Source organism: Lampetra planeri, chromosome 10 (genome assembly GCF_965212315.1).
Source record: "Lampetra planeri chromosome 10, kcLamPlan1.2.h2, whole genome shotgun sequence".
Lineage (NCBI taxonomy): Eukaryota > Metazoa > Chordata > Hyperoartia > Petromyzontiformes > Petromyzontidae > Lampetra > Lampetra planeri.
This window is the reverse complement of record NC_136116.1, coordinates 7,118,978-7,146,044: the sequence shown is the minus strand read 5'-3', so window position 1 is coordinate 7,146,044 and position 27,067 is coordinate 7,118,978. Positions and strand designations below refer to the sequence as shown.

Sequence of the window (27,067 nt, the reverse complement as noted above, 5' to 3'; positions counted from 1 at the left end):
CCCAACCACCCTCTGCTCCCTGCTGGTAACTTAAGCCCTTCCTTTGTCGTCCGCTTTGAAGTTCAGCTTCGGCACCGAAGCGCAATGGCGGTGTTAATTTAATAATGAAAGTAAAACAATGTAGTGTCCTGAGATCGAGAATCATTGCACTCATTCACAATGGACCACTTTCAAATGACAAGATGCCCACCACCACTGGCCAAACTTGTCGTCATTCTTGCCTGTGACCAAATCGCCCTATATGCCCCCATTCTCATCAGATATCTAGAGTTAGGCAGACTTTGAGCTTGTTTAATACTGGGGTGACCAACAGTGCTTGCCAGGGGTTGCAGGCATGGGGCTGTGTCGCGCTTGCCAGGGAACGGCAGTGGTTGAGTGCCACCCTCATATGTGTGTGTTTTCTCTCGGTTGTCTGGTTACTTCCAACAAATCAAACACTTACTGATGGATTTGGCTAAACATTCCAATGCAGGGCCCGCCTGAGAGAGAGAGACTTGAGACTCAAGTACATGGGGAATTAAAATTTACTTCTAAAACAATTTGCTGAGACTCAATGTATTGGAACATTCTTAACTGTCTGGAATGGGATTTTTTGTTGTTTAAATCATCCATAAATTCAAATGATATGCACATCAGAGACATTACGCCCTTTGATATACCAGCTAATGAATAAACATGTTGGTATATTTCTGAGCACATGATGGCGGCAGTAAATCAACATCATTAATATATATACAATGAGCACAGACGCGGCCTATGATGATTAGACTATCTCTATTTACCGGATGAGTAAGATCCAATAAGCAGCTGGCACGTAATTAAATATTTCATTTGTATCTAACGCACATCATGCAACCTTTCAAAGCAGCGTGGTTTGTACGTGTAAAATGTGCCCACGTATAACGGCTGCGATTCACTGTATCGGCGCCACACTGATTTCAAAGACGCCATGCAAAAAAAAAGTATAAGCATTTACTTCATTTTTTTTACCATTCAATTTTCATCACAGCGCACAAACACCTGCGCCAATATAATAGCGCTCCAGTCCAAATGGGAATAAACTGAGATCCATTCATTCTCTGTGCGCGCCCTCATAGTGCACACAGCCACGTGACAATGGAAAACAACCCGCTGTCATAAAAGCTTTACACCAAGGAGTCTCCAACAGAGAACTGCATTTGTGCACAATAGCCCTCGTTTGTTACACATGCATACAGATACAGCCCGAGCTGTTGTTATTATATATTTTACTAGTTTGTGCATCTCAAATTGTAGCGCTCTGTCACAATTTTATTGTGAAAAGCGCTATATTAAATAAAGTTTAATTGCTTATCGAACAATAAAAAGAGAAAGCGCAAAATACTGACCCCTTACAAATTGAATATTGTCATTTTTGGCGACAAAGTAAAAGACGGGTCTGATCTACTACTCACCACCATCGTCATTATCAGCCATGATCTATCCACAGTTGGATAAAAGCATCCCCAAGCCCTCGCCGTTTCTCAGTCTCGTGATGTAATAATCCATCGGCCTTCTGCATGCGAGCTGATTTCATTGTACCATCTCCGCGGAAAAAAACGTCCTGTTGCTCCATCCTTTGGTTGTCATTCCATCGCTAGTCTCGACCACCAGCGAATATCCTGCCCTTGCCCATCTACTTTAATGAACTGTCAAAACCACGTTTCTTACTTGTGTGCATTGGCGGAGCCAGTGGGGGGAGGGGGGGGGTGGCACATTCCCCCCCAATGATCCGATCAAAATCCCTAATTTCGATCGGATCATTGGGGTTTATTAGTAATACATCGGCATTTTGCGACCCCCACTGCCACTGCGACTCCTCCCTAACGCTCAGCATCTGTCTCAGTGGCTACGTAATGCGATTGGCATCGACGCTGGAGCGAGCAATGACCTATGACCCTCAGTTCCCATTTCCCCTTCCCCCCTTCTAAGTAGCCCAGCGCCTGCTGTGCCCCTCTGGCCCGTGGGCACCGACGCAATTGCAGGGCCTGCACACTGAATAGATAAGGCCACCGGTCTGGCTGCAAAGAAGCCGTCGGCAAATTGTGTCGAGCAAGATGGAAGGTCGGCAGGGAGGACGGGAGATGGATTTAACAGCCCAGGCAGCAGCTCATTACAGGCGTCGCTCTCTGGATATAAACAACATTGGGAGGGAGCAAGTACAATCGTTTGATTGTGTTGTTGTTTACTATCAAACGTAATGGAAGTATAAGGAATTCAATCCCCCTCCACTTGGTGACCCCAACGCTGTCACGTTTCCACTTCACTGGTAATGCCCCCCTCCTGCCCAACCCTCCAAGCTCTATCCATGCAAGTTCCAACCAGGCGATGGGCTGAATTTTACATCTCAAGATTGTAACCTCATTATTTACAAAGAAGGCGATGCTGCTGCTGCGAACAATAGGAACATTTCTGTTCACACCCAACAGTATGAATGGGCTCACCATAGTTGGCCGATGGGAAGCGTCGCATGTGGTGGGGTAAAGTGTAGGCACTCCTCACGTCTTCAAAGGTGTCTGGCCAGTGTGAAAGAGTAGGCCAAAACTACCCTCTGGAAGGCGGCTCTCGAGCTCCCTCTCAGGGAAGTCCGTCTACCTCCATTGGCATGGGCAAGTAATTTAAGGGCTGTACCGTTATCCTGACACTATCCAATTAACACTGCAGCTGTGGTAAATAGAAAAGCTCCAACCTATCACTCGATTATTCCAGACACAACACCGATAGTGCAGTGTTTTACAAGCAAATAATTTATTATTGTTCCATCTTCTCGTAAAAAAGTGCATTGCAAATATGAAACTTCTTGTTAAATCACATTAATAAATTATACAGTAACTAGTATAATGCGGCGCAGAGTCCCTTATCAAAAGAGTAAAAGTATTGGATAATTAATTTGTGACAAAGCCGGGAATCTGTATTTAATACTGAATCCCACAGCGAAAGATGTTGTCATCGTCTGTGAATTTTAAAGTAATAATACTGCCTGGCAAATGTGTAAGTTCAGCTTTACCAATGCACTGGCTGCAGTGGAAATTGAGAACTGGAGGACATCCTTTGTATGCATGAAAATATCAGCAATTCTATGCAATCCTCAATTACGAACATGTTTCATTACTGCTATGCCTTGGAACAAATGACAATTACAACTAATGATGTCCCTTGTGGTCACAAATAGAAGATCAGGAAACTGGGTTTAGTTGAGTTTCACCTTTTGACTCAGTGAAGAATTCACAAATTCATCAATAATTCAATGTACTTTTTATTTGTTCAGATGACATCCCACTGCGATTCATAAGACCTGGTGACGTTTGGTAAATGCAAATATATTTGTCTCACATGAGTCACAGTACCTACATTTGTAAGTGGTTCGCACACTGCGCTATGAATCCAGCCGACTGAATTTGATTCCAGGCCAAGGCTAACATCAGTGGCGAGAGATATCTGAACTAGTCCTGGTACGACCCTTCACCACCGCTCGCTCACAAGCCTGCTAACCTTATGGTCAAGCAACCTCCATGACCAACAGTGTGGGGAGGCCTTCATCCAGCAGTCGAATTAATATGTTTTTAACAGGTCACAAGACCTGTTATTGCAAATTGCTTGTTTACAAGCATATACACACACACAGGTGTTAAGAGCCAACAACTTGATTTCATAAAATGACAAATAACTCTTTGAAAGTACATTTCCTTGGCCATTTTAGTCCCCAGTTTCATCCCCTTAGTGGTCAATTAAATGGGATTCTTCAGACCTTAGAGCCACACGTGTCCTGGCACTGGCTCTGGCATTACAGAGTGTGCACAACGAACGGAGGCGTTCCGCACGGCTGCACAGAGATGAGCAATTATGTGATTAAGTCGTGGTGCGGTGACCTGCGAGAAATGGGAGCTGCCATCCCGGCGTAAGAAAATGCGGAGCACATGACAGAAGTGGGACACAGCGAGACGAGTGCAACCCCTGCAAAAGTCAGCACTTTCTTTCCTGACTCAATAGCTTGCAAACGCTACCAATAACAGGCAAGATCTAAAGATCTCCTTGACAGCTAAATCAGAGGCCATGTGTGATACGTTTTGCGCCGCACACACGGGGAAATAAATGAGAAACCATGGAGTGTGCTGGCAAGAAGGGCAGCAGAGCAGTAGTGGTGTGGTGTGGAGGCTGGGTGGTGGGACCCACCACATGTCCAGGCAGGTGGAGTAGTCCGTGGAGCCCAGCAGAACGTCGGGGGGCCGGTACCACAGCGTCACCACCTCGTTTGAGTATGTGTGGCTCGGGACCGACTTGGCGCGAGCCAAACCTGCAGACAGCACCAGCAGCAGTAGCGCGCGAGGAACACGGCACACAGCTCATTAGCGCGTGTCGCAGTAGCCCATGAGATGCACCACACAGTTAATTATGAAATTTTTCAATTATATATAGTGCTTTCCTATACACCCAGGGCGTCTCATAGCAATTTACATCACCTCTCTTCTCAACACATTTGAATGGGCACCCCCAGTGGCAGCTGTCCCTTATGGGCACAAGGTGAATCAGCACCCAGAGGTCTGCAAATGCCATTCGACTGCCAGTTGGGGTCAATGATTGCTATGTATAATCCCAATAGAGTAATTTACAGGAAATTTCTAAATTTGGCAAAAACAATTATAATGATACCTCATGCAGGCTGAAATAACACATTTTACATGATCTACATGATTTACATGATCTATTTGCGTTCAAATATCCGCATTATTATGAACAATGTGAATAATAAAAATGCAGCAATCTCTTTCCTTAGTGTATATTTATTGCACGTAAACTTTTGTGGGCTGCGTTGGCAGCGACCGAAAAAAAACAAAGACCGAAAATAATTTACGAACATTAATGCTACCTGGAATTTAAATCATGCGCATTAAGTTAGCTGACAGATTGAGCAACGGTTCATGAACAAAAAAATATGGAGAGAGAGCAAGCGAGACCAAGATTGTGACTCATAGCCAGACATGTATAATGTGATGTCTCAAAACTTTTAATTTGGAAATATTTAGAATTAAGCAGTTGGTGCATAATAATGATAATTGTCTTTTTACCCTTTCATCTGACAACTGAAATTGATGTGGACTAATCAATTTCAAGGACAGTGCATACATTATCAGAGTTGTATTTTTTGTTTGCATTCCGACTGCAGGTATTGTGGTCAATGCAAACATGACTCCTTGTAAAAAAAGGTGTCAGTTTTGTTGCCAGATAAAATGGTAATAAAAAAAATTCATATTTTGCTACTGGCAAAGGAGGTTCCAATGGTGCAGTTGGTGCATAATTCGTTTTACCTTAGACACTGGGTAGATAATTAATGACTAAGAGGCAAAGCCGCAGACCTGCAATTTCCTGCTGACGCCGCTTCAGGCAGGGGGCCGTCCACAAGAACAGGCTCTCGAGAGCCCCTAGAGAGGGTATTTGGCCTACTCTTTCACGCTGGTCAGACGCAGTATCCACACTACCCCACCACACCCGACCCTGCCAATCGTCGATTAACCGTGGTGTATGCATTTGTACTGACATTTAAGAAACGTGTCTCTAGTATCAACTGTGGAGCGAAGAGATCGAAGCGGCAATTTCTGAATTGCAAGCGCAGTGTGCCAACCATTACTCCAAGGCAGCATTACTGTGAAGCATTAAAATGTCCCCTCTGCCCTGCTGTGTAGGGGGGGGGGGCTATAGGACGCTGTGGGCTCAATCCTGCCTTTGTGGAGCCTTCTCCATCGGTGAGGGCCCAAACTCGCTTCCTGGAAACCTGAGACCCCACGATTCCTCGCCCGCTCAATCGCTCGTTTGTTCGTTCGCCTCGCAGAACAGGGCCCTCTTTATCCTTCTCGGCGCTCAGTATTTTTGCTCTTTTTTCGCCACCAATAACCAATAGGCGTTTTCTACTTTGACGCTAAATAACAGCTCTGTGAAGGCACGGCGTTGCTGCACACACATTCGTCTGAACTCGCACCTTCTGAAGAGCAAGAGGAATAATGAGGCATATTGTGCAAATAATTTAATTATTCATCAAATACGTGAAAAAGATCTCCTCACTTAGTTATAATATTAATAATGCCCTCTATACACCCAGGAAAGACTCATCGGGATTCTGAATTGTAATGTTTGTCCAATTTCCTTGACATATGTTTGACTTTGCCTGGGAGGAAACCAAAGTACCCAGAGATAAAGTCATATTTAAACATATTTTTTTTAAAACACGCTTTAATGAAATGTACCCTACGAGTAATGGCAGAACTCCACGACTCCAGGAAGTGGTCCTGAAGCTTGCCATAACGTAAGGTGCCATGGTGATTTACAGCCAACATCAGTTGAGCGTGGACAATTAGACCCAAGCCGAAACATAAGATATAAAAAATATTGCTTAAAATATTTATTTTGATTTTTAATGATAGAATATAGTATTGTCATCAGTATGACATACGTATACCAAGTTTGCAGTCGATACCACATTGGGAAGTGGGTTAAAATTGAGTTGCAAGATTTGAGGATACAACAGACAGAGTGAGTTAAATAAAAGAAATACATCCACCATACGAGTGGGTTACACTCAAAGCATATTCACAGATATAATCAAGAATGCATTGCTGTATTGTGCTGCCACCCCCCAGATACCACACCTGGTAATCCCAGGCAGTCTCCCATCATACAAGCGCTAACTAGGATCAATCCCTGCTCAGCTTCCGCGATCTAACACAATCAGTGGGAGTGATTTGGTCGTGGGCGATACACTTTAGTAAAAAACCAAAGTGGTTGCCAACCGAAGCAAGTGCGGAGGGTAACACCTTGTGAAAGACCCGATGCAGAAGATCCCTTGGCTACGATCTTCCGTGAAGCTTACGTGCCACCCTAAACCAAATCCGCACAAACCATAGCAAGTGCAGTAACTTTATGCATAAGTGGAAGAAAAAAAAAACTCTCCATTGTGCTACCGTGATCACCCAGAACAGACCATCGAACATAAAACGACGCAATGCCCGATGCACAAATGGGACGGAGGGATCACAGCGATACCGCTCGGCTACTCCTTATGCGACTATCTGGCTCAACCGCCTCAGTGTAAAATTATAGCTATTGCTCTTTATCATCATCAGCCATATGAAGGAGAAGTGCTCATCTACGTTTATTTGCCTGAATCCGTAGAGGAAATTCCACATTGTTATGCCAGGGGCGATTTCTTCCATAGGACACCTACTGTTGTTATGCCACATGTTTAAACAACATTCCTCAAGCTAGGAAATGCTAATTGAATTGTCAGTCTGGCTAAAGGACAGAGGTGTTGGCTCAGGGTGACCTACCACAATACGTCTCTCAGAGTATATCAATTTACATCCATTCAAATACAGATTAAGCTGTTACTGCATGTGCCCGCTGATTTATGAACACATTCCACGTAACATACCGAGCACTGAATCGAATTAATGTAGAGATTGTGTGTGTGTGTGTGCGCGTGGTACACATGATGTAGAAAGTGCTGAACCAAGTTAAGATAGAGTTATTGTGTGGGTGGTTGCAAGCCTCCACTCCACCTTCAGTCGGTAGCGACCTGACTGCCCCAATAATATGGAACTGTCTTCACACCGCAATCTGTGCTGTTTACTCAATTCTCCTTTTCTCGTCCAGGCTGAAGACCTTTCTTCATTTTCCCTCTGCTCATGAACGACTGTCTATCTCTATTAAATGAACACGCCCACCGCTTCCGTACAGCCTCTTGAGATGTGGTCGCATTTATATGCTATAAAAATCCAAATTGCATTGCGCTGCAATGATACAGACCAATCATAATAGAAAGCATTACCTAAGATTGGGTGCGACTCATTCAGCAATCATCAGGCAAATGCAGCACTTAACCACCTCATGTGTATTTGAACCGACGTTAACCGGTGCACTTGGAGCAGTGCTGTACAATGGTGGATCACGAGAAATGGAGTTTGGCAAAATCGCCACTGACTCGGCGGGGGAGAGGGGAGTCGATAGAGGTCACCCGTCACGTCACGGTGGCGCGCATCCAGCGGCGGTGACTGTGTCCACCAATGCCACCGGAACCCACCGAAATCAGCCAGCTTGAGCTCCCCCGTCTCACTGATGAGCAGGTTCTGCGGCTTGAGGTCACGGTGCAGGATGCGGCGCTGGTGGATGTAGGCGAGGCCGCGCAGCAGCTGGTACAGGAAGAGCTGCGGTGAAAGGGATGAGTGGCGGCACGAGCATGGGTCATAGCGGTTCAGGGTGGAGGCGGAAGGAGCAACGAGACTGCCGTTAGTCCCGCACGCCACGCACTTTATTTACGACGATTACATTTTACGCTTATCTTGATCGCGTTGCGTTGTTGTCAATACCCGCACTGTGCAAGTAAGTTGTGTCTCTCCCACCGCCGCCCTCTCCCCGGTTATCTGGTTTTTCGCCGTGCCCACTGCTCTCGAATGTCAATGAGGAAATGAATCATGAAATGCGCCCGCTCCATATCGGTCAGCAGTGACAGACAGGGGCCGCCTTTCAGTGAATGCAACTTATATGTTTCAGGGCGACCGAGTGACCTTGGCTGTCACACTCGCCTGGGCAAGAGACACATGAGACATCAGCCATGCGGAGCATGGCGGTGACCACCGCTGACTTCAAATGGACCTGGGGCTGGGGTGAGGACCCTGGGTCTCAGCTCAAGTGGGATATCCAAAAATATAGGCAATTTATTGATGTATTACTCTAGAAATTATCGGATTGATCACTTGACTAATTTGATAGAACATAAATGGTTGGGAATAAGTCTCCTGCTCCAGGAATGAGAGGTAATGGACGGTGCTTGATGGCGTCATAGGCATAATCAGCCATGTTATGCTGGACTTGGCTTGTAGGAACGGCCGATAAAGCAGTCGATTACGTGAAGGCTTGGCTGGGATGGCCAATAAAGTAGTCGATCGTACTTTTGTACTCGTTAAGTCAACTTTATTGACCAATCGTCCCAGCTCTAATCTCAGCCAAGCCTCCACCTCGCGACATAACACTTCTGTGCAGAGGGATGCGCACGCAATATGACCAGCTTGGCATTGATACTAATAGGCATTTTTACATTAGTTGTTCTTTAGTGTACATCATCATCATCTTCAGGCATAACCATAGCTAGACGAAGGCCTCCCCAAGCGGTCGCCATCTCTCATGATGCTGCGACAATCCATCTCTCGTACCTGTACACGACCTGATATAATGCACATATTTTCTGGAACGGTTTTTATATTCAGTGTAACAAAAGCTCATTGTTGCATTATCTCATTATATTATAATTTTGTGCATGCTTGATTTAATTATCAAATTCCATTTTTGTGATTTATTTTGAGCATATGGTGTTACATCTTTTTTTGTTCACGAATATTATTTGTCCTCGACTTCTGCTTCAGTAAAACACATCTCGGTGGGTTCTCATCTTGACTTAAATGATGATAATGATGTGTCCATACTCTTATAAAGCCCTCTTGGCAATCCACCGCTGGATGAGGGCCTTGCCATGCCATGTGGGTCATGGGGGTTATTTGACCACACTGTAGCATGGTCGGCATGGGCCCTGTTGCAAGGAATTAAGTGGGGTCACATCCACCCCCCCCCCCCTCCTCATAGCCCGGGCCCCATGGCCCTTCCAGCCCGTGGGCCACGGTGCAGTTGCACCGGCCTTCACACTCGATTTCTATGCCACGATCTGCAACGGTTTGCCATTTGCTATCTTTTTGACGAAACTCAACACCTTTTTTTGAAACTCAACACCTTGGTCAAATGGCTTTACACCACTTCGGATGTTGCTGCGTTTCTGGGTTGTACCGCGGCGGGTCGTTACGGCGCGATATCCAACTTTTCGCTGCACACGCTTTAATCATCTTTCGGAACTACCCCGAGCAAATAACTTTGTTTACACTACCGTATAGTAAGAGTTGCTTATTCAAAAAAAACTGCAAACATTTAACTATATAAAGTGTACAACAATTTTTATGGTTAAACAAGTTATAACTTTTAAATGGCTGCGAGACATTCTGCCGGTTAATGGAAGGGGCTCTTGGGATCGCAGCGTACAGTGTGCGCACATGTGCCTAGAAATTCAGCTGAGTCCGTAGCCGTCATGTTAATTGCACATTCTTTGTGTGTGTGTGTATATGATGTGTATACATATACCGTCTATGTGTGTGTTGTTTTGGCACAATTACAGTTGCTAATGTTTAGGTAAAGTCCTTAATGCTAGCAGCTTGCTGTGTTAAGGACTCTTTCCCATGTCTGAGCTATGCAATGGAATGTTATCTCACATCTCAACATTTGTTTCTCATTATAACATGGGAACTGGAGCATGCGAATCCAAGGGAAGTCTCCGCAAAGACTCGAATGCTGAATCTTGAAATCTGTACTTTGTTTTGTTACACATTCGTATTCTCCCGAAAAAAAAAGAAAACCAAACGACAAATTCCTGGGTGAATCAACAACCACATCTGCATAATCTATAACTTAATAAACTTTTACGCGGAACAAACTCGAGTTGCATTTCATGACCCAATTGCTTATATATATACTTGTTTTACTGGTATACACTGTACAATTCTGTTTCTTTCCTTCAGCGAATGGAAAAGTTTCAGTAAAAACTAAACCATGCATGGAATATTTCTGCTCAAGTGTGTTTGGTCTATGCCCATGGATGTCGCACAGAGTTCATCGGAACGTTCCACAGCACCGGCATGCAAATGAAACTCAGCCCACGCGGTAATACCGGATGGCTAAATGTGGGGCAACAACACTGTTGTTGTTTCTAGATTTGAAGCTTTCGTGACTGCAAGGATTCATATTCTTAGGTTTTTTCGGTAAAGTCACGTAGGTAAAAATTTAAAATTAATAAAAGTAAAATAAAATAATAAAGGCTTGTGTTGCCTCCGAAACGTCGTGATTTTTTTAATTTTAATTTTACTTTTATTAATTTTTATTTTTTACCTACGTGACTTTACCGAAAACAACCTAAGAATACTGTTGTTGTTGCTGCTGTTGTTATTTTACCATCTTGTTGTTTACACTCAGTGAGAGTGATCGTGTAAGCACGGTTAACATATCGCTTTCATGTTCGTTGGGGGGTGACAGACTTGAATAAATAAATGGGTGCATGCAAGCACCGCCAAGAAGAAGAGAGGGACAGATGTTGCACACAGTCGAGAAAAAAAAAACAAGAGCAGATAGAATTAGTAATGAGAAGTTGAGATAAACGATGAAGGTAGCGGCGCACAATGAAGAGACGAGAGAAGCGCAGCCGAGGTGTTGGCGACTCATCCTGAGGACAGATCCAGAAAATGTGGGACGGACAGTCCTGCTGATGGGACGTGCAAGGCAAGAGACAGAAGACAGGCAGGGTAGAGATGAGACGGAGAGATAAGATCTGGGAAGATATGGCGAGCGTTGGTCTGAGGCAGGAAGACGCCCCAAACAGGGAGGAGTGGAGAGCAGAGCCGCCGATGACCCCTTACATTCGGAACGAGGTGAAGGAGGAGGAGAAGGAGGAGGAGAGACAAGTGGCGTGGCTCCTCGAAACGTCACTCACCTTCACATTGTGAGGGTGCAGGCCTCCAGGGTACTTCTCCATGTAATGGCAGAGGTCGGTGTGCTGCCCAGATCCACAAACACAAAAACACACAGACACGCAGACAGACACACACACACACGCAGATATGTGCTCACAGACGATGACACACACACACACACAACGACACACGCGCACACAGACACGCATAAAGATAGAGAGATATGCACACATTTCATACATTTTATTACTCGATGCTTAAAAATTACCACGTATTTAAAAGATACGATAAATGTTTGACTCAACGATATGACATGATCTTTGTTAGGCACGTTAGGTGATTCATGGATGAAATGAGTGTATTATGCTCATGCCATGCGTGTAGAATTGTGCATGTAAAAAATAAATTATATACAATTCATAACAAATATATGCTACCGTTACATTTAGGCTGATACGGCAAACAAAACTGAACAAATGAAACAGTTGTAAAACACAACAAACAAGACAAAGAGTAGCAAATAACGAGATGATGATGATGAGAATCAATTATTGAATTGACTTTAGAACCCTCCATCGTGACATTTCATAGGTTAGCAAGGGGCGTGAATCGTTAAACTCGACACTGCATATTCTTCCAGTGATTAACGAACTGCGCTGTAAACTCGGCAACCCGAGTTCAATTCCTGGCCACTGATATCTAACCCAGCCCTTGCCTTCCCCTACACCAACCCACACTGACCAGCATGATGAAGTATAGTTAAACAACTTCCACGAATGACACGGTATGGAGGGGCTTTCATCCAGCACGTGATTGACAAAGTGGATGAAAAGTAGTAGTAGTAGTATTGCTATTGTTTGTATCATTCTGGAAGGGCCCTCAGGGGCTCTGGGAGGCTCTTCTGCCAGCAGTGGTGAGAGCACGTAATTTGCAGGACTGCACCTTCACCCCGGCATTTCTTTTTCTGATTATATCGCCACTGTAAGTTTTGAACAGTGGTCAAGGACATCCAACACTGGGCAAACGGAGTGGACGTGGTGGTGGTGGTGGTGCATGTGGCCGCGTTTTGGCGAAGGTCACGGAGCGATGGGGGGAGGGGGTCCAGGACGAGGGGGTGGGTGGTGCGGTGAGGGTAGCCTCACCACATACTCAAAGACCAGGGTGAGTGTCTCCCGCGTGTGGATGATGTCGTGCAGGAGGACGATGTTGGCGTGCTTCAGCCCCTTGAGCAGCGACGCTGGGAAAACAAATAAAGGAAAACCACTTTATTCTCTGGACACCAAGTAACCCCAACAGAACCGCCAACGCGTTGAAGAAAATAACGCGGTGGCTCCGGCGATCGATTTAAAATCGCATTTGTCAAATTGATGGCGCTGTATTTATAGCTGCTACTTCAGTAATGTCATTCGTTTGTTTTGAAAAATGAAAGGGAATAAAAATTCCATCAAGAAAGAGGAATATATCACGATTTTTTTTAAAATCAAAATGTACGACAACAGGCCTGTCTCTTTGAAGTGTTGTTCCACATCCATTTTTCATTTGCGGTCACGTTATTTACTTTGTTAATATTAGGGGTCACATTGCAAATTATAAACCGTACGCGATCTGACCCAAAAATCTATTATGAATCATATTTGTCGCAAAAGCCTGCATGTCAAATTTCACTTACAAACCGTCATGATAATCACTGAGTACGCTGATTAAACCATTTATTTTAATTCGCACGTTTCATGATTAATGCACAAGCACTTGCACGACAACACTGTAACAGACTGCCAGGTAATAAGTGGAGGATGAATAGTGAAGAGGTCTCAAGCAGGCATCGTTCACATTCCTCGTTTGTTTCAAATGGCAGACACCAACGTGGGGCTTGGCTCAGTGCTTCATTCAAATCCCAAAATCTACAAGCGGGGAGACAAGCTCCCACGCAGCCACCACATTGCAGATTATCTGCGTCACCCTCAGAACGTCTCGATTAGCCCTGCTTGACAAACGAGTCCTCCGTTCCACCTCTTCATCAGCACGCGCACACCCACAAACGGCCTGGAGCACCGTGGGACTAGCACTTCAGCATGTCGTGTCAACGAACCTGAGGCCGTTAGTTAGACATATCGACTTTGTCGGGGCCTCAAGTGGCCACCCAGCGTGTCCCTAGTTTAATCTTGTTTTTTTTGTACATGGCTTCCTCACCTGGCCACCACTATTTGTAGAACCCGTAGATTTATGATCTTGACATAAGCTCCGTGAAGTTCCTTTGTTATCATATTTTAAAGTGTTCGACGACGCTGAGAGTGGATTTACATGTAAATGCCTCGATGTACCGAGGCGTATTTCTGCGTATTGGATATGTTTGCATGCAAAAAAGTCATCTGGAATCCTGCATAGCTTTCAGCAAAATTATAAAATAACATTTTTTTACAGATATTAAGGGACTGTATTAGTAGTGGTATGCAAGTACAATAAAAAGGCTAGTTTTGTTTATAACACTCAATTATAAAAGAAAGACATGTATGTATATACGTATATTAGAATATAGTATGGTAGGCCATTGGTAGGGGAGTAGTGGCACAAAGGTTAAAACACTGCACTGTGAACTCGGAAGACTTTAGTTGTATCCCTAGCCACAGTAGCCAGGGAACACATTCCTGCGGAGGGAGCTGGTAGGAACGTTGGGTTGCTCGGTCAATGGCCAGGGTCAACGGCGGCGTGATGTATTCCGCAAATATGCCCGACTGTGAGGGCGGGCACAAGCCGGCGTGAGTAGGTTAAACGTTGAGTTTTATAAGGGCACCACGGGGTGACCAGCCCCTCCCCTCCCCACCCAGCCCCTCCCCACCCTCCCCACCCAGCCCCTCCCTCCCCACCCAGCCCCTCCCTGCACGACGAACGGACACAATAATCCCCTGTGGGCTGGTGGAACCAGTGGGTTCCTATCAGTATAACTGGACCACCCTGGGTCCCCCACTTCACCAAGCCGCACTGACTAGCGTGGTCAAGTATGGACAAAACATCCAGCAAGTAGATTAACAAAGGGCTGAAATGAGTCTCAATTCACTCATTTTAGCATGTCATTGACTGGAACGTCAGCATTCTATATTGTGTGCGGTTATAAGGCAGTGATAATGAGAAATATGGTAAGTTAGTTTTTTTTTATATATAGAATAACAGACACATTTAAAACAATCTTTCCATATATGGTGGGGAAATGTAACCGACTACTTCAGGTTTGTTTACATACAGCAGAAGATTAAATCAGGGAGACAAGAATGTACGACAAGTCTCTGGGTCAAGGACTGATTGATTGTTCAAGTGTGTAATGATGCACTTCCCGGGCAATTGGAAAGATTTAAGACACAATAGGAACTGCTCCAATGCCCTGGCCAGACTGAGATGATCCAGCCACCATGCGCACAGCCACGCCCCCCTTCCTAAGTAGGGACTCAGCGGAGAAATTCAGGCCATAACAGCAGAGCTCATACTCTTTACGTCCCATCCAATTATAAACCTATTGTTCCTTGGGGTTTATGGAAATGCTGGACAGAAAAGTGGGCAAAAAACGTAGCCACCCAAGACACAGAAAAAACTTTCAGGAGTTAATTTGTATTCATTGCTAGCCAATGAGTGCGTATATCCCCACACCTGCAACACGTGGCAAGCCGTGGTAGTCACGCATCCAGGTACTAACCAGGCTCAACCCAGCCAAACTTCAGGTAATCTAACGACGTCCGGCGCGTTTAGGGTGATTTACTCGTGGGTTCTGTCATTTCATTACAAGTGGATGCGTTCACGTGTCACGTAAATGGCATGTGTGCAAACAGTAGTGTAAGATAAACAATTACGAGAAGTGAGCATCTACTCTGAGGTACAACACCTCAGAAAATGTGCAACTTCATGCAACACCTCGGATTACCACGGTTGGTGACGTGCGGTGCAAAAGAAGTTCAGCGTACATACAGCTGCCAAATTTCGATTTAAAGCTTTCGTAACTGCAGGGATTAATCTTCTTGGTTCTTTCGGTAAAGTCACGTAGAAGGGAAATAATAAAATAATAAAAATAAACCATAATAAAATATTTTTTTAAATAATAAAATTAAAGAATTCAAATAAAACATAATAAAATATTTTATAATGTTTTATTTTTTATCTTTTATTACTTCCCTTCTACGTGACTTTACCGAAAGAACCAAGAAGATGATACAGCTGCCAAATTAAGCAGGGCCAGGCGGCTCTTGGTGTTCCTTCTCAAAGCGCCCTACTTTCTACAGATATCTGCTGTGTTTACTGATGGCTGGCAACACAGTGTATGGCAGTGGCATGGCTATCGAGGATGCAGGTGGTGCATTTGCACTCTGGGTCAAGTACCGGAGGGGCTTAGGCACTTGGTTACAAAGAGTGGGTGAAATGGGACAGGAAGGGTGGGCCCATTTCGTTCCTTTAACCAGGGATCATGCCAACCAGGGGCTTGGTCCAGTGGCTGGACAGTGGCTTCGTGTCTCTCAGGAGCGCTGGAGAAGCCAACGCAAACCGTTCAGAATCAGAATATTGCTTTATACTGGAGGAATGCGATGAGCTATACAGCACGTTCGCACAGATGTCCACAGACGTTCAGAAGCAGCACAGCACATTCACAGACGAGACTGGTGCTCGCTTGTACACTAAAATCCGTAATTCAAAACAGACCTCACAAATCTTTACCAAATTGGTTCAACGAGCTGAAATCCAATCCCACGTTATGGAGAACTGCAGGTTGCAGGCTCGTTTCTGTATCGTGCACAACCCCATGGTGATTTCAACGGGGCTACAGCTTGACATCGGGTTCAAGTAGCTGCAATTCGGTGAAAACGACCATAATACGTTAACATTTTGCGCCCATTTGCCGGCAGAAAGCATTTTTGCGCGGACATTTGGCAAGGAAAGGCACTTGCGGGGATTAATGTCGACAACCAAGGTGCATTAAAGAAAGTTAAGTGCCGCAAAGTCATCCCGAATGTGTTGGAAACGGGGGCGTTTTTTTTGCCAGACGAGTCCGAGAGAAATGAATGTATTATTTGATGGGGGAGGAGCACGCGCTGTTGGTTGCGGCTGAAAGAAGCGGGCCCTCTGCAGTGATTGTGTGATGGAGGACTCCGGCCTGTGTCTCCGTGAGCCATGGTGCACACAGCGTGGGCTCTTGCTGCACGCACGCATCGCCGTATTATCCATATATATCCTGGCTATATAAATATATATTTTTTTTCAAGAACATCTTGGTTACATTTTTTGTCATACAAACAATAGGCACTGTGCCTAGGGCCTATGAAAAAAATTTGACCGTGTTTTTTTGGTTTGTATGATAACAAAAATGTAATCAAGATATCTCCTTGAATAAATATGTGTATATCGCAAGGATAGGCATAGCGTATATACAAAGAGGCAGAGTCATGTCAATCTATTTTTTTCACAAGGTGAGAGAAATTAACACCGGAGATTAACTTTTCGAGATTTATGTGGCACTCAGCGCGTTCCCATCGAATTAGGGCACAGACTAAATAATGAACGTATTAGTAACAGCATCTGTCCTGGACGAAGTGCGTGTGAAACAAGCGAGTAAGAGCGGCGGTAGTAACATGAGCAGCAATAACTGTAGAAAGTTATCACTGAAGGCCCACACAATAGAAGTGCCAAGGGCCTACAAGAACCTTAATCTGGCCCTGCACGCGCGTACAAGTACAGTGCATTACGAATGTTGAACTTCTTACGTGCCGTACGTAGCCAACCGTGCTAGTCGGAGGTGGGGGGAAGGACAATAATCTAAACACAAAAAGCAGTTTTAAAGAAATCAGTTTGCAAACTAGATTTTTTAAATCTTGATTTGATTTCTGACATTAACATCATGCTAATCTCTGACATTAACATAACAATTTCCGTGCCTTCTAATTTATCACATTAACATCATGCTAATCTCTCACATTAACATAGCCACTTCCGTGCCCTCGTCGAGGAGGCCGCTCTCCGATCTTACAGTTACATGCTAATTTCTCACTTTAACATCACTAGCCCCGGCCACTTATTTATAACCCTTGAGCTACACCCATTACAAACCTTTAAAAACAGTCGGCCTCAGCAGCAGAAAATGCTTTTCCACCTGATGATGGACGCTTGTGTTGCACCCAAAACGTCGTGATTAATTTTATTTTATACCTACGTGACTTTACCGAAAGAACCAAAGAGTGTAGATATAAAAATTCATAGCTCCAGTGGCTTCCTAACATCAGAAAAAAACCCCAGCCACCCACGCTCGCTAGCATGGTGAAATATGCTCAATCAACCCCCATAACGAAACAAAATAGAAGTGTTCCCATAAATAAACCACCATGACAGAGAGAGGCCTTTCCATACAGGAGCTATTATATCTCAGGTGGGTCAGGGCCAGTGAAGTGGCGATTAGCGCAATATGTATACCAGGATCCCTGTATCCCAGGTACAACTTTTGGCAACATACACATCAGTGACTGCAGCTGTCGTCAAATCTCGATTATCTGGGAACACGGGTGAAGGTGTAGGATGGCTCGTCTGTTATTGTTGTTTTATAAAGTAATCGGTTTACTTGCAGACATGTGTGAGGTCACATGGGCACTCAGTCACTGACCCCTGACGAGTGAGCAACAGCTATTACTCCAATGTGTCCATGAAGATGTTTATTTTTCCAAAACATCGCTAATTCACAACCTGGATAATCGACCCATGAACGATCTAGAATTACCTATTTGTGTGTGTCTCTCTCTCAAGTCGTTCAGAACAGTGGGGTGAGTGATTCGCAACAAAAATACCACTCTGCAGCCAAGGTTCAACTCCTGGGCACGCACACAAATAAGTTGCCTCTGGTAAGTGAATCTTGCTTCAGCATCTCCTCCGCCAACTCAACCTAAAATGGTGTTGCTGTTTTGTGTGCCAACAATAACAAAACGGCCACGCTAACGGCGCTTGCTCCAGCACGAATACCAAAAGCAGAATTGATTTCCGTCATCGTGGCAATAAGCGAAAGCTACTCAGCCCTCACGTGCATGTTTGATACACAGTGTGTCGAGTGTGGAAGGTACGGCGTATTTACAGCCCTTCACAAAGAAAGAGACCCATTCGTGCCGAAAATAATGCAATATGTGCCCATTTAATTGCGCACAGAGCACATTTGTCAATCTACTCCAGGACGACAGCCTCCCCCCATGGCGTGTGGGCTATGAGGGGTTATTTAACCGCACTTGTCCACACGCCGTCAGCGTGGGTTGGTGAAGTCTGGGAGCATAGGCACGGCCACGTAGCTGTACAGTACAATATAGTACAATAATGGATGTTCCTGCACTCCTCTAGCCCTATGGCAACTTGTTTGTGCATGGCGGTCACCTTCCCAACCAAACACTAATCCAGGGCGATTTGGCCACGAACGTACATAGAATAGAGATGACACACCAATACCAATACCCCGACATTCGCCACTAAGGGGTGGTGACGCCACTACGGCGCCTGTGCCAGGCCAGGTGCACTTTGAGGCCACGTGAAGTGTCGATGGCTCGCTGACAGGAGGTCACGGGGCAGACCCAGCGGGTGCCATGGGTTGAACGACTGAGATGACTGGTAGATGCACCCCCTACTGTGTCAACTTGCTGCATGTTATCCACGTACGTGCGTGCGTGTTCATTTGCACTGAGTGCACGTGTGTTGGGGCATAGCAGTCTCCATTGCTCATGCCGAGATTAATTATCAATGTCATGACACTGTGTAAAAAATATAAATATATATTTTTGTTCCTCGGTAGTGTTATTTCCTAATTGCTCATGCCTCAAAAGTACAGAAAATGGATATTATTCCCCACAAAATTTGCTTTTGTGACCAGGACAGTTATATTTTGAAATTTACCTATTTTCAATGAGAAAACGTGTGCATGTGTGTCATTCCTTCACGTAAAGTCCTGGTCACAAAAGCAAGGTTTGTGGGGCATAATAGCCATTTTCTATACTTTTGAGGCATAAGCAATTAGGATATAACACTTACTACCCAGGGACAAAAAATCGTGTTACATCGTGAATTATGACTGCTACTCGTGCTGCGAGCAGCCTCCCCGCACCATGCAGACTCCCTTCCCTCGCATCCCCGTCTCTCACCCACGCCCAGCTGCCGGTGGCCGCTCAATGCTCATCAGCCACGCGTGGCAACAACGAACGGGCAACGCACACACACACACAGTGTCACACACACACAGTGACACACACACACAGTGACACACACACACAGTGTCACACACACACAGTGACACACACACACAGTGACACACACACACAGTGTCACACACACACAGTGTCACACACACACAGTGTCACACACACACAGTGACACACAACAACAACCGCCATTCGCCACTAAGTGGCGGTGACGTCACCACGACGCTTGTGCCAGGCCATGTGCACCTTGAGGCCACGTGAAGTGTCGAACGCCCGCTGGCAGGAGGTCACGGGGCAGACCCAGGTGCCACGGGTCGACTGACCGAGATGACCGAGATGACTGGCTGATGCACCACCTGTGCCCCCTACTGTGCCAACTTGCTGTGCTTTAGCCACCCGGCGCTCCGCTCGTTGTTGTGAGCGTCGCTCCTCCGCCCTCCGTTGTTGTTGGAGGGCGACTGCCTCCAACTGCCCAGTAGCGTCCTTCACGAGCCTCCTCCACTGAGGCCGATCTTGACACCGCTGGTACCAGTCATCGGCAAGTCCACTCAGCTCCACGTCCTCCTGTACCACATCACTCCATCTCTTCTCTAGCCCGTGCCGCGCCCGTTTAGCCCCCTCGATCCGGCCGAACAAAAGCTGTTTAGGCATGCGGTGGCTGGGCATGCGGGCTACATGACCCAGCCAACGCAGCCTTGCCTGCCGGAGGAGCTCACTGATGGGACTTTGCCCAGATCTTTCAAGGACTTGTGAGCTCCTCACACAATCCAGCCTGGTCAAACCCAGGATGGATCGTAGGCAGGCCAGCCTAAATGTTTCCAACCGGCGAAGATGCTCCACTAGGGGGGTCCACGTTTCGCAAGCGTAGAGAAGGGAGGGAATGACCGTGGCCGAGAAGACCTGAAGCTTCGTGCGGAGCGACAGACCAGGTAGCTTCCACACAGCGTTACGCAACCGATGAAAAGATATTGCCGCTCGACTGATTCGGAGTGAGACCTCTGCTGATAAACTGGAGCTGGTCATGAGCACACTGCCCAGGTATGGGAAACTCTCTACTCTCTCCACAACTGCCCCATCACCGATTGGGAGTTGTGGGGGCGGAGTGCCCGATGGTACAAAATACCCAGGCAGGTGCTTAGTTTTGGTGGGGCTGATGGTAAGGCCCCACCTCTTAGTGGCACACTCCAGCCTCAGCAGCAGCGTCTCCAACTCCTCTTCTGAATGAGCAGCTATTACCAAATCATCGGCATACATAACGTGGTTGACCAATAGGGAGCCATCCCTTGATCGCACCCGGGCGTCGATCAGCCTCCCATTATATCTGTACCAAATGGTAATTCCCCCGGTACAGCTATTGAAGGCTTCACGAACTACGCAGTCGAAATAGATGTTAAATAATGTGGGAGCCAGAGGACATCCCTGTCGCACCCCAAGGTGTACAGGGAAAGGCTCCGACTCCCGGCCACGTAGTTTTACCCGGGCCCGCTCACCATCATGAAGGTCCTTAATGATCGTGAGCAGAGGGTCAGGGACTCCGAAAGCACGAAGAACAACCCAGAGCCCAGTCCTACTGATGGTATCATAGGCCTTGACCAGGTCAATAAAGCAGAGATGTAGGTCTTTTTGGAATTCCCTACACCTCTGCTGTAGCAGACGGACAGAAAATATGGCATCTGTGCAGGACCGCCCTTTCCTGAAACCACATTGGGGCTCCGCAAGCCTCTCCTCAGCATGCCTAGCAAGGCGATGTTGAATAATCCTTGCCAGGACCTTACCCGGCACACTGAGGAGTGAGATGCCCCTGTAGTTGTTACAGTCTGTGCGGTCCCCCTTCTTAAAGAGGGGGACCACCAGGGCATCCTTCCAGTCCTGCGGAACCCGTCCAGTGGTCCAGACTGTTGTTATGATGTCATATAGGGCAGTCTGTGCACAAACGCCACCCTCCCTCAGCATTTCGCCTGGGAGATCATCTCTGCCCGGTGCCTTCCCTGGTCTCAGACTCCGGATCGCCCTCAGTACTTCCTCAACAGCCGGTACCTCAGCCAGCCACTCACAGGGGGTGACCTCTTCCAATATTTGAGGCACCGCAGCCTCAGCAGGGTTATCCCCACTTTGTGCCATGATGTTTTCCTGGCTGAGAGATTTTCCCTCCCCCAGGACCTCACAGAAATGCTCAGCAAATCTGCAAACCTGTTCCTGGGGGTCGGAGATTGGATCACCGTTTTTTCCTCTAATGATGGTAATAGGTGTGGCGCTGCAGGTTACTTTTTTGATGGAGTTAAATAGTGATTTGTGATCGCGGGCCACTGAGGCAGACTCCATCTCCTCAGCAACCCGCGACCACCACCCATCCTTACAGCGCCTTACGGCTCTCCGAACCTCCGAGCGAAGGCTGCGGTAAACCTCCTCATTCTCTGACGTGGGATGCTGTAGGCGATGAGAGTGGGCCTGTCGCTTTTTCTCAATTAACCTGAACACCTCCTCCGTCAGCCAGGGTTCCCGGGGAGGTCTGGACCGCGTACCCAAAGCAGCCATTGCAGCTGCATGAGTCACAGTCTTAAACCTCGCCCATTTACCCTCGACATCAGGTGGAGTGGGGGACGATGCCAACCCCAGCTGCAAGCGATGATGAAATTCTCGCTTGCAACTTTCATCAGCTAACTTAGACCAGGCCACTTTTGGTTGGAATGGGATCCTGGGTGTACACCCACCACCGGAGTGGAAGAATGGCAGGCGCATCTTACAGATGACTAGTCGATGGTCAGAGGGCAGATCAGCTCCACGGTAGGTCCTGGTGTCAAGGACATGGGCTCGCATCCGCTGGTCCGTCACTACGTAGTCCAGCAGATGTTCTTGCTTGGACCCGGCATGCATCCATGATGTTGTGTGGATGCGCCGATGCCGGAAGAGCGTGTTGGTAATTACAAGCCCATGGGCTGCACAGAAATCTAGCAGCCTCCTACCGTTGTTATTGAGCTGATCTGGCCCATGCCTTCCAATCACTCCAGACCAGGTGCCAGCATCATGACCAACTCGGGCATTGAAGTCACCCAACAAGATGACTCTGTCCCGAGTGGCCACTTTAGCCAGCACCTGTGACAGTAGGTCATAGAAAGCGTCTGACTCATCGGCTTTGCCTGCATCCCTCCACGGATGTTCGTCTTCGGTGGGGGCGTAAGTAACCACGACCACCACTCCTCGCCTCTGGTTGATGGGAAGGCGAGCCCAAAGTATCCTGGGGCTTACAGCTTCCCACACCTCACCGCCACGCTCCCACGCCCCCTTCATTCTTTTGTTCAGAAGAAGAGCCACACCCTGTTGTTTGGCAGTCTCCTGCCCCGAGTAGAGGACTGTCCACCCCTCATGGTGGCAGGAGCCAGAACCGGTCCACCGGACCTCCTGAATGCCACAGAGATCCAGGCGGTACCGGTCCAGCTCCCGACAGAGGAGTGGCAGCCTCTCCTCCGCAGTGAGCGTTCGAACATTCCACGTGGCCATCCGCAATGGTTTTTCGTTGTTACTGGAGGAGCCCCGAGGGTTAAAATTCAATCTCCTGGCTCCGCCAAATGGGGTTTGGCCAGGAGACGTCATAAAAGCCTGACCCCCCGGGGCCTCCGGCACAAGCTTATTAATTACAGGTTTATGTTTAAATCGTAGTTTAGTGGTGGTTAATTGAAGGTGGAGGGGTTACCAGCCCCTCGCACCCGTCCAGAGCCCCCGTTTAGCCACTGTGGTGGTCACAGACGCCATGAGGGGAGAGGCCAATGGGCATTGGCCCTCCCCCCACAGCACTGCCCACGACAGTGTTGCCCGTCCGGCACCGCGAGGAGGTAGGAGGTTGTTTTGCCGGACAGTGACACACACACACAGTGACACACACACACAGTGACACACACACACACATAGTGTCACACAGTGTCACACACACACACATTGTCACACACACACAGTGTCTCCTCAGCTGTCCGCCAGCACCCCCCTCCTCACCAACACACACCAGTGGGCGTGTCCACCCCCTCCCCTCCTCACCAACACACACCAGTGAGTGTGTCCACCCCCCTCCTCACCAAAACACACCAGTGAGTGTGTCTACCCCCCTCCTCACCAACACACACCAGTGAGTGTGTCCACCCCCCCCCCTCACCAACACACACCAGTGAGTGTGTCCACCCCCCCCCCTCACCAACACAGACCAGTGGACGTGTCCATCCCCCCCCCCTCACCAACACACACCAGTGAGTGTGTCCACCCCCCCTCACCAACACACACCAGTGGACGTGTCCACCCCCCTCCTCACCAACACAGACCAGTGGACGTGTCCACCCCCTCCCCTCCTCACCAACACACACCAGTGAGCGTGTCCACCCCCTCCCCCCCGTCACCAACACACACCAGTGAGTGTGTCCACCCCCCCCCCCCCTCCTCACCAACACACACCAGTGGGCGTGTCCACCCGCTCCCCTCCTCACCAACACACACCAGTGGGCGTGTCCCCCCCCCTCACCAACACACACCAGTGGGCGTGTCCACCCCCCCCCCCTCACCAACACACACCAGTGGGCGTGTCCACCCCCTCCCCTCCTCACCAACACACACCAGTGGGCGTGTCCACCCCCCCCCCCCTCACCAACACACACCAGTGAGTGTGTCCACCCCCCCCCCCTCCTCACCAACACACACCAGTGGGCGTGTCCACCCCCCCCCCCCTCCTCACCAACACACACCAGTGGGCGTGTCCACCCCCTCCCCTCCTCACCAACACACACCAGTGAGTGTGTCCACCCCCCCCCCCTCCTCACCAACACACACCAGTGGGCGTGTCCACCCCCTCCCCTCCTCACCAACACACACCAGTGGGCGTGTCCCCCCCCCCTCACCAACACACACCAGTGGGCGTGTCCACCCCCCCCCCTCACCAACACACACCAGTGGGCGTGTCCACCCCCCCCCTCACCAACACACACCAGTGGGCGTGTCCACCCCCCCCTCACCAACACACACCAGTGGGCGTGTCCCCCTCCCCCCTCCTCACCGCTCGTGAATGATGCCCACTGCGGTGGGACTGCTGTGATGAGTAAGACTGGCTATGAAATTACAGTTCGTGAAAAATGTTCAGCACATTCAGGGTCATTCCATTGACTCCTAAAATCACCTAAAACCAAACTTTTTTGAGGGGGGTGGGTTTCAGATCATTAATGCATGAGAGGGTATCATGTATTACCTTACACTGATCGCATTATTCTGTGTTATATAAATCGTTATCATTTACAGTTCTTTGTCGCCCCACTGCTGAATCAAGGTCTCCCCATGCCGTATTGCTCGTGGCTGTTGTTGGGCCATGCTTCACAACCCTGGTCCGTGTGGGTTTGGGAATAGGATGCCCAGGACTGGATCAGTGGCCACTTGCCAATGATGTTAGCCGTGGCCGGGAATTGAACTCGCTGGGTTAATATCATAGTATGCGAACCACTGTACCACCACTGTGTAATATACCAAACCATGCAATAGGCACCACATGCACAGTATTTATAATGTTTAGTTTAACATAGCATCGTTGATGCAAATGGAATCTTGCAACCGCAGAGGAACCACAAGCAGGAAGACAGCTCGGTGGGTGAGCCGGCCCCAAACAGTTGCCCAAGCTCTGCAGTCCTCAATATTGAAAGATATTTTCAGCCAAAAAATTAGGATTTATATATGATTTTTATTACACAGCAAAATTTGTATTACTCAAATGTTTTCAAGCTGGCAACACTGTTTGTAATTTATAATGGACTCTTTGGTTACTGAAAGAGCTTCTTTACCATGATCTGAGCTGTTTGTTTCATGTATGGCCCAACAAAGGAACCCCACCACACCACTACTGCCCAGAGGTCGCAAACGGGTTTTGATTCCTTATCCGTACCCGGCCGCACCAGGGTCGCAAACGGGTACCCGTACCCGGCCGTACCCGTACCCTACCCATACCCGGCCGGGTACGGGTAGGGTACGGGTATCGGGTACCTGATTGCGAACTCTGGGATGAAGCCATGTTGCAGGCGCGGGTGGGTTGATTCTAGGAACTTGAATTGTGAGAAGAGACAAGACGTTGGGAAATGAGTGACAAACGGTTACTCACCAGTGACTCACGGCCTACCCGTACCCGTACCCGGCCGCACCAGGGTCGCAAACGGGTACCCGTACCCGGCCGGGTACGGGTGGATACCGAGCACGAGAAAGTGAAACTCTCACCTCCTCTAGCCCAGGAGTGGCAATGCAGATAGACGGGGTGGGGGGGGTGGTGGTCACTCAATGCTCACACATGAGGGCAGGGGACACGTCTACCGCTTCATTGAGTGCGCCGGTGTACGTGTATGTATATATGTAATAAATAAATAAATAACTCCACGCCACGCATTCTTTGCGTGCGGTGTTTTTTAGTCGGCAGATGTGGCCGGGGTGCGCCAAAGGGGCCGTGGTGAGCACGGCACACTTAATTAGAGGCAGGCATGCGAGGCGGCAGGAAAGCAGGGCAGACCGTAATGATCGTGACCTCTGGCTTCGGCACAGGATGCCACTGGTAATTTAACTTCAACGCAGAGGCGGTAATAGAAAGACCGAGCGGCGCAGATAATTGGCGCAAACGTTGTTTACAATGCATTAAAAGAGAAAAGGTTTTAAACAAAAGAAAATGCAAATGAATAAGTGTCATTTAACAAGGGCATTTATATGCGTCCTGCTGTGCGCACACCGGATTTAGAGGTTTTCAAATGTAGCCATTTGTGTGTGTGTCGGCTCTGTCTGATGAGGAGGAATGAAACGGGGAGAAAAGTGACCTCTGTCCCACTGTGATGTTATGCGTTCGTCGACTGCTAAACATGGGTTGGCTTTAGAGTTGAACATTTTTCGTCACACGGCTCAAGAGACCGGAGACTTTTCCTTTTTTTTACCTGAGTGGCCGGGATTTGTGGATTTGCAGGTTTGTGGGTTGGTGCCAGAAGAAAACGAATCGGAAACTAAGAAGTTTGACAGAAACCAACTCATACATTGCCAAGATTCATATCTTGGACTAATTCAAAGAGTTGCCTGCCCAATTATGTCTCTTCCTGTATGATTGTCGCGTAATTTGCGGTGGGTTGTGTTCACCATGGTATAATTGTTAGCACACTGCACTTGCAATCAATCCAGAGGTCGCCGGTTCAATCTCCCAGTGCAGCAGTTTCAACAATGGGTAAGTTTCTTGAGTCCACCTGCCTCTGTCCACGCAGAAGTACACGAGTCCAGGACTGCTAGTTGATCGGCAGATCGTGTGTGGCGGGGTAA

At 47.7% G+C, this 27,067-nt stretch overlaps 1 protein-coding gene across 3 annotated transcripts in view; it reads right to left on the bottom strand.

The window, feature by feature from the left end:
* LOC144720944 (cyclin-dependent kinase 14-like) overlaps positions 1–27,067 on the bottom strand; it is a 122,356-nt gene that overhangs the window by 62,107 nt on the left and 33,182 nt on the right. For all 3 annotated transcript variants that reach the window (XM_078598135.1, XM_078598136.1, XM_078598137.1), the window contains exons 7-10: positions 12,713–12,807; positions 11,591–11,653; positions 8,090–8,213; positions 4,192–4,312 (exon numbers count right to left, since the gene is read on the bottom strand). In XM_078598135.1, the coding sequence (XP_078454261.1) occupies positions 4,192–4,312; positions 8,090–8,213; positions 11,591–11,653; positions 12,713–12,807 (403 nt within the window). The remainder of the gene's footprint in view (positions 1–4,191; positions 4,313–8,089; positions 8,214–11,590; positions 11,654–12,712; positions 12,808–27,067) is intronic.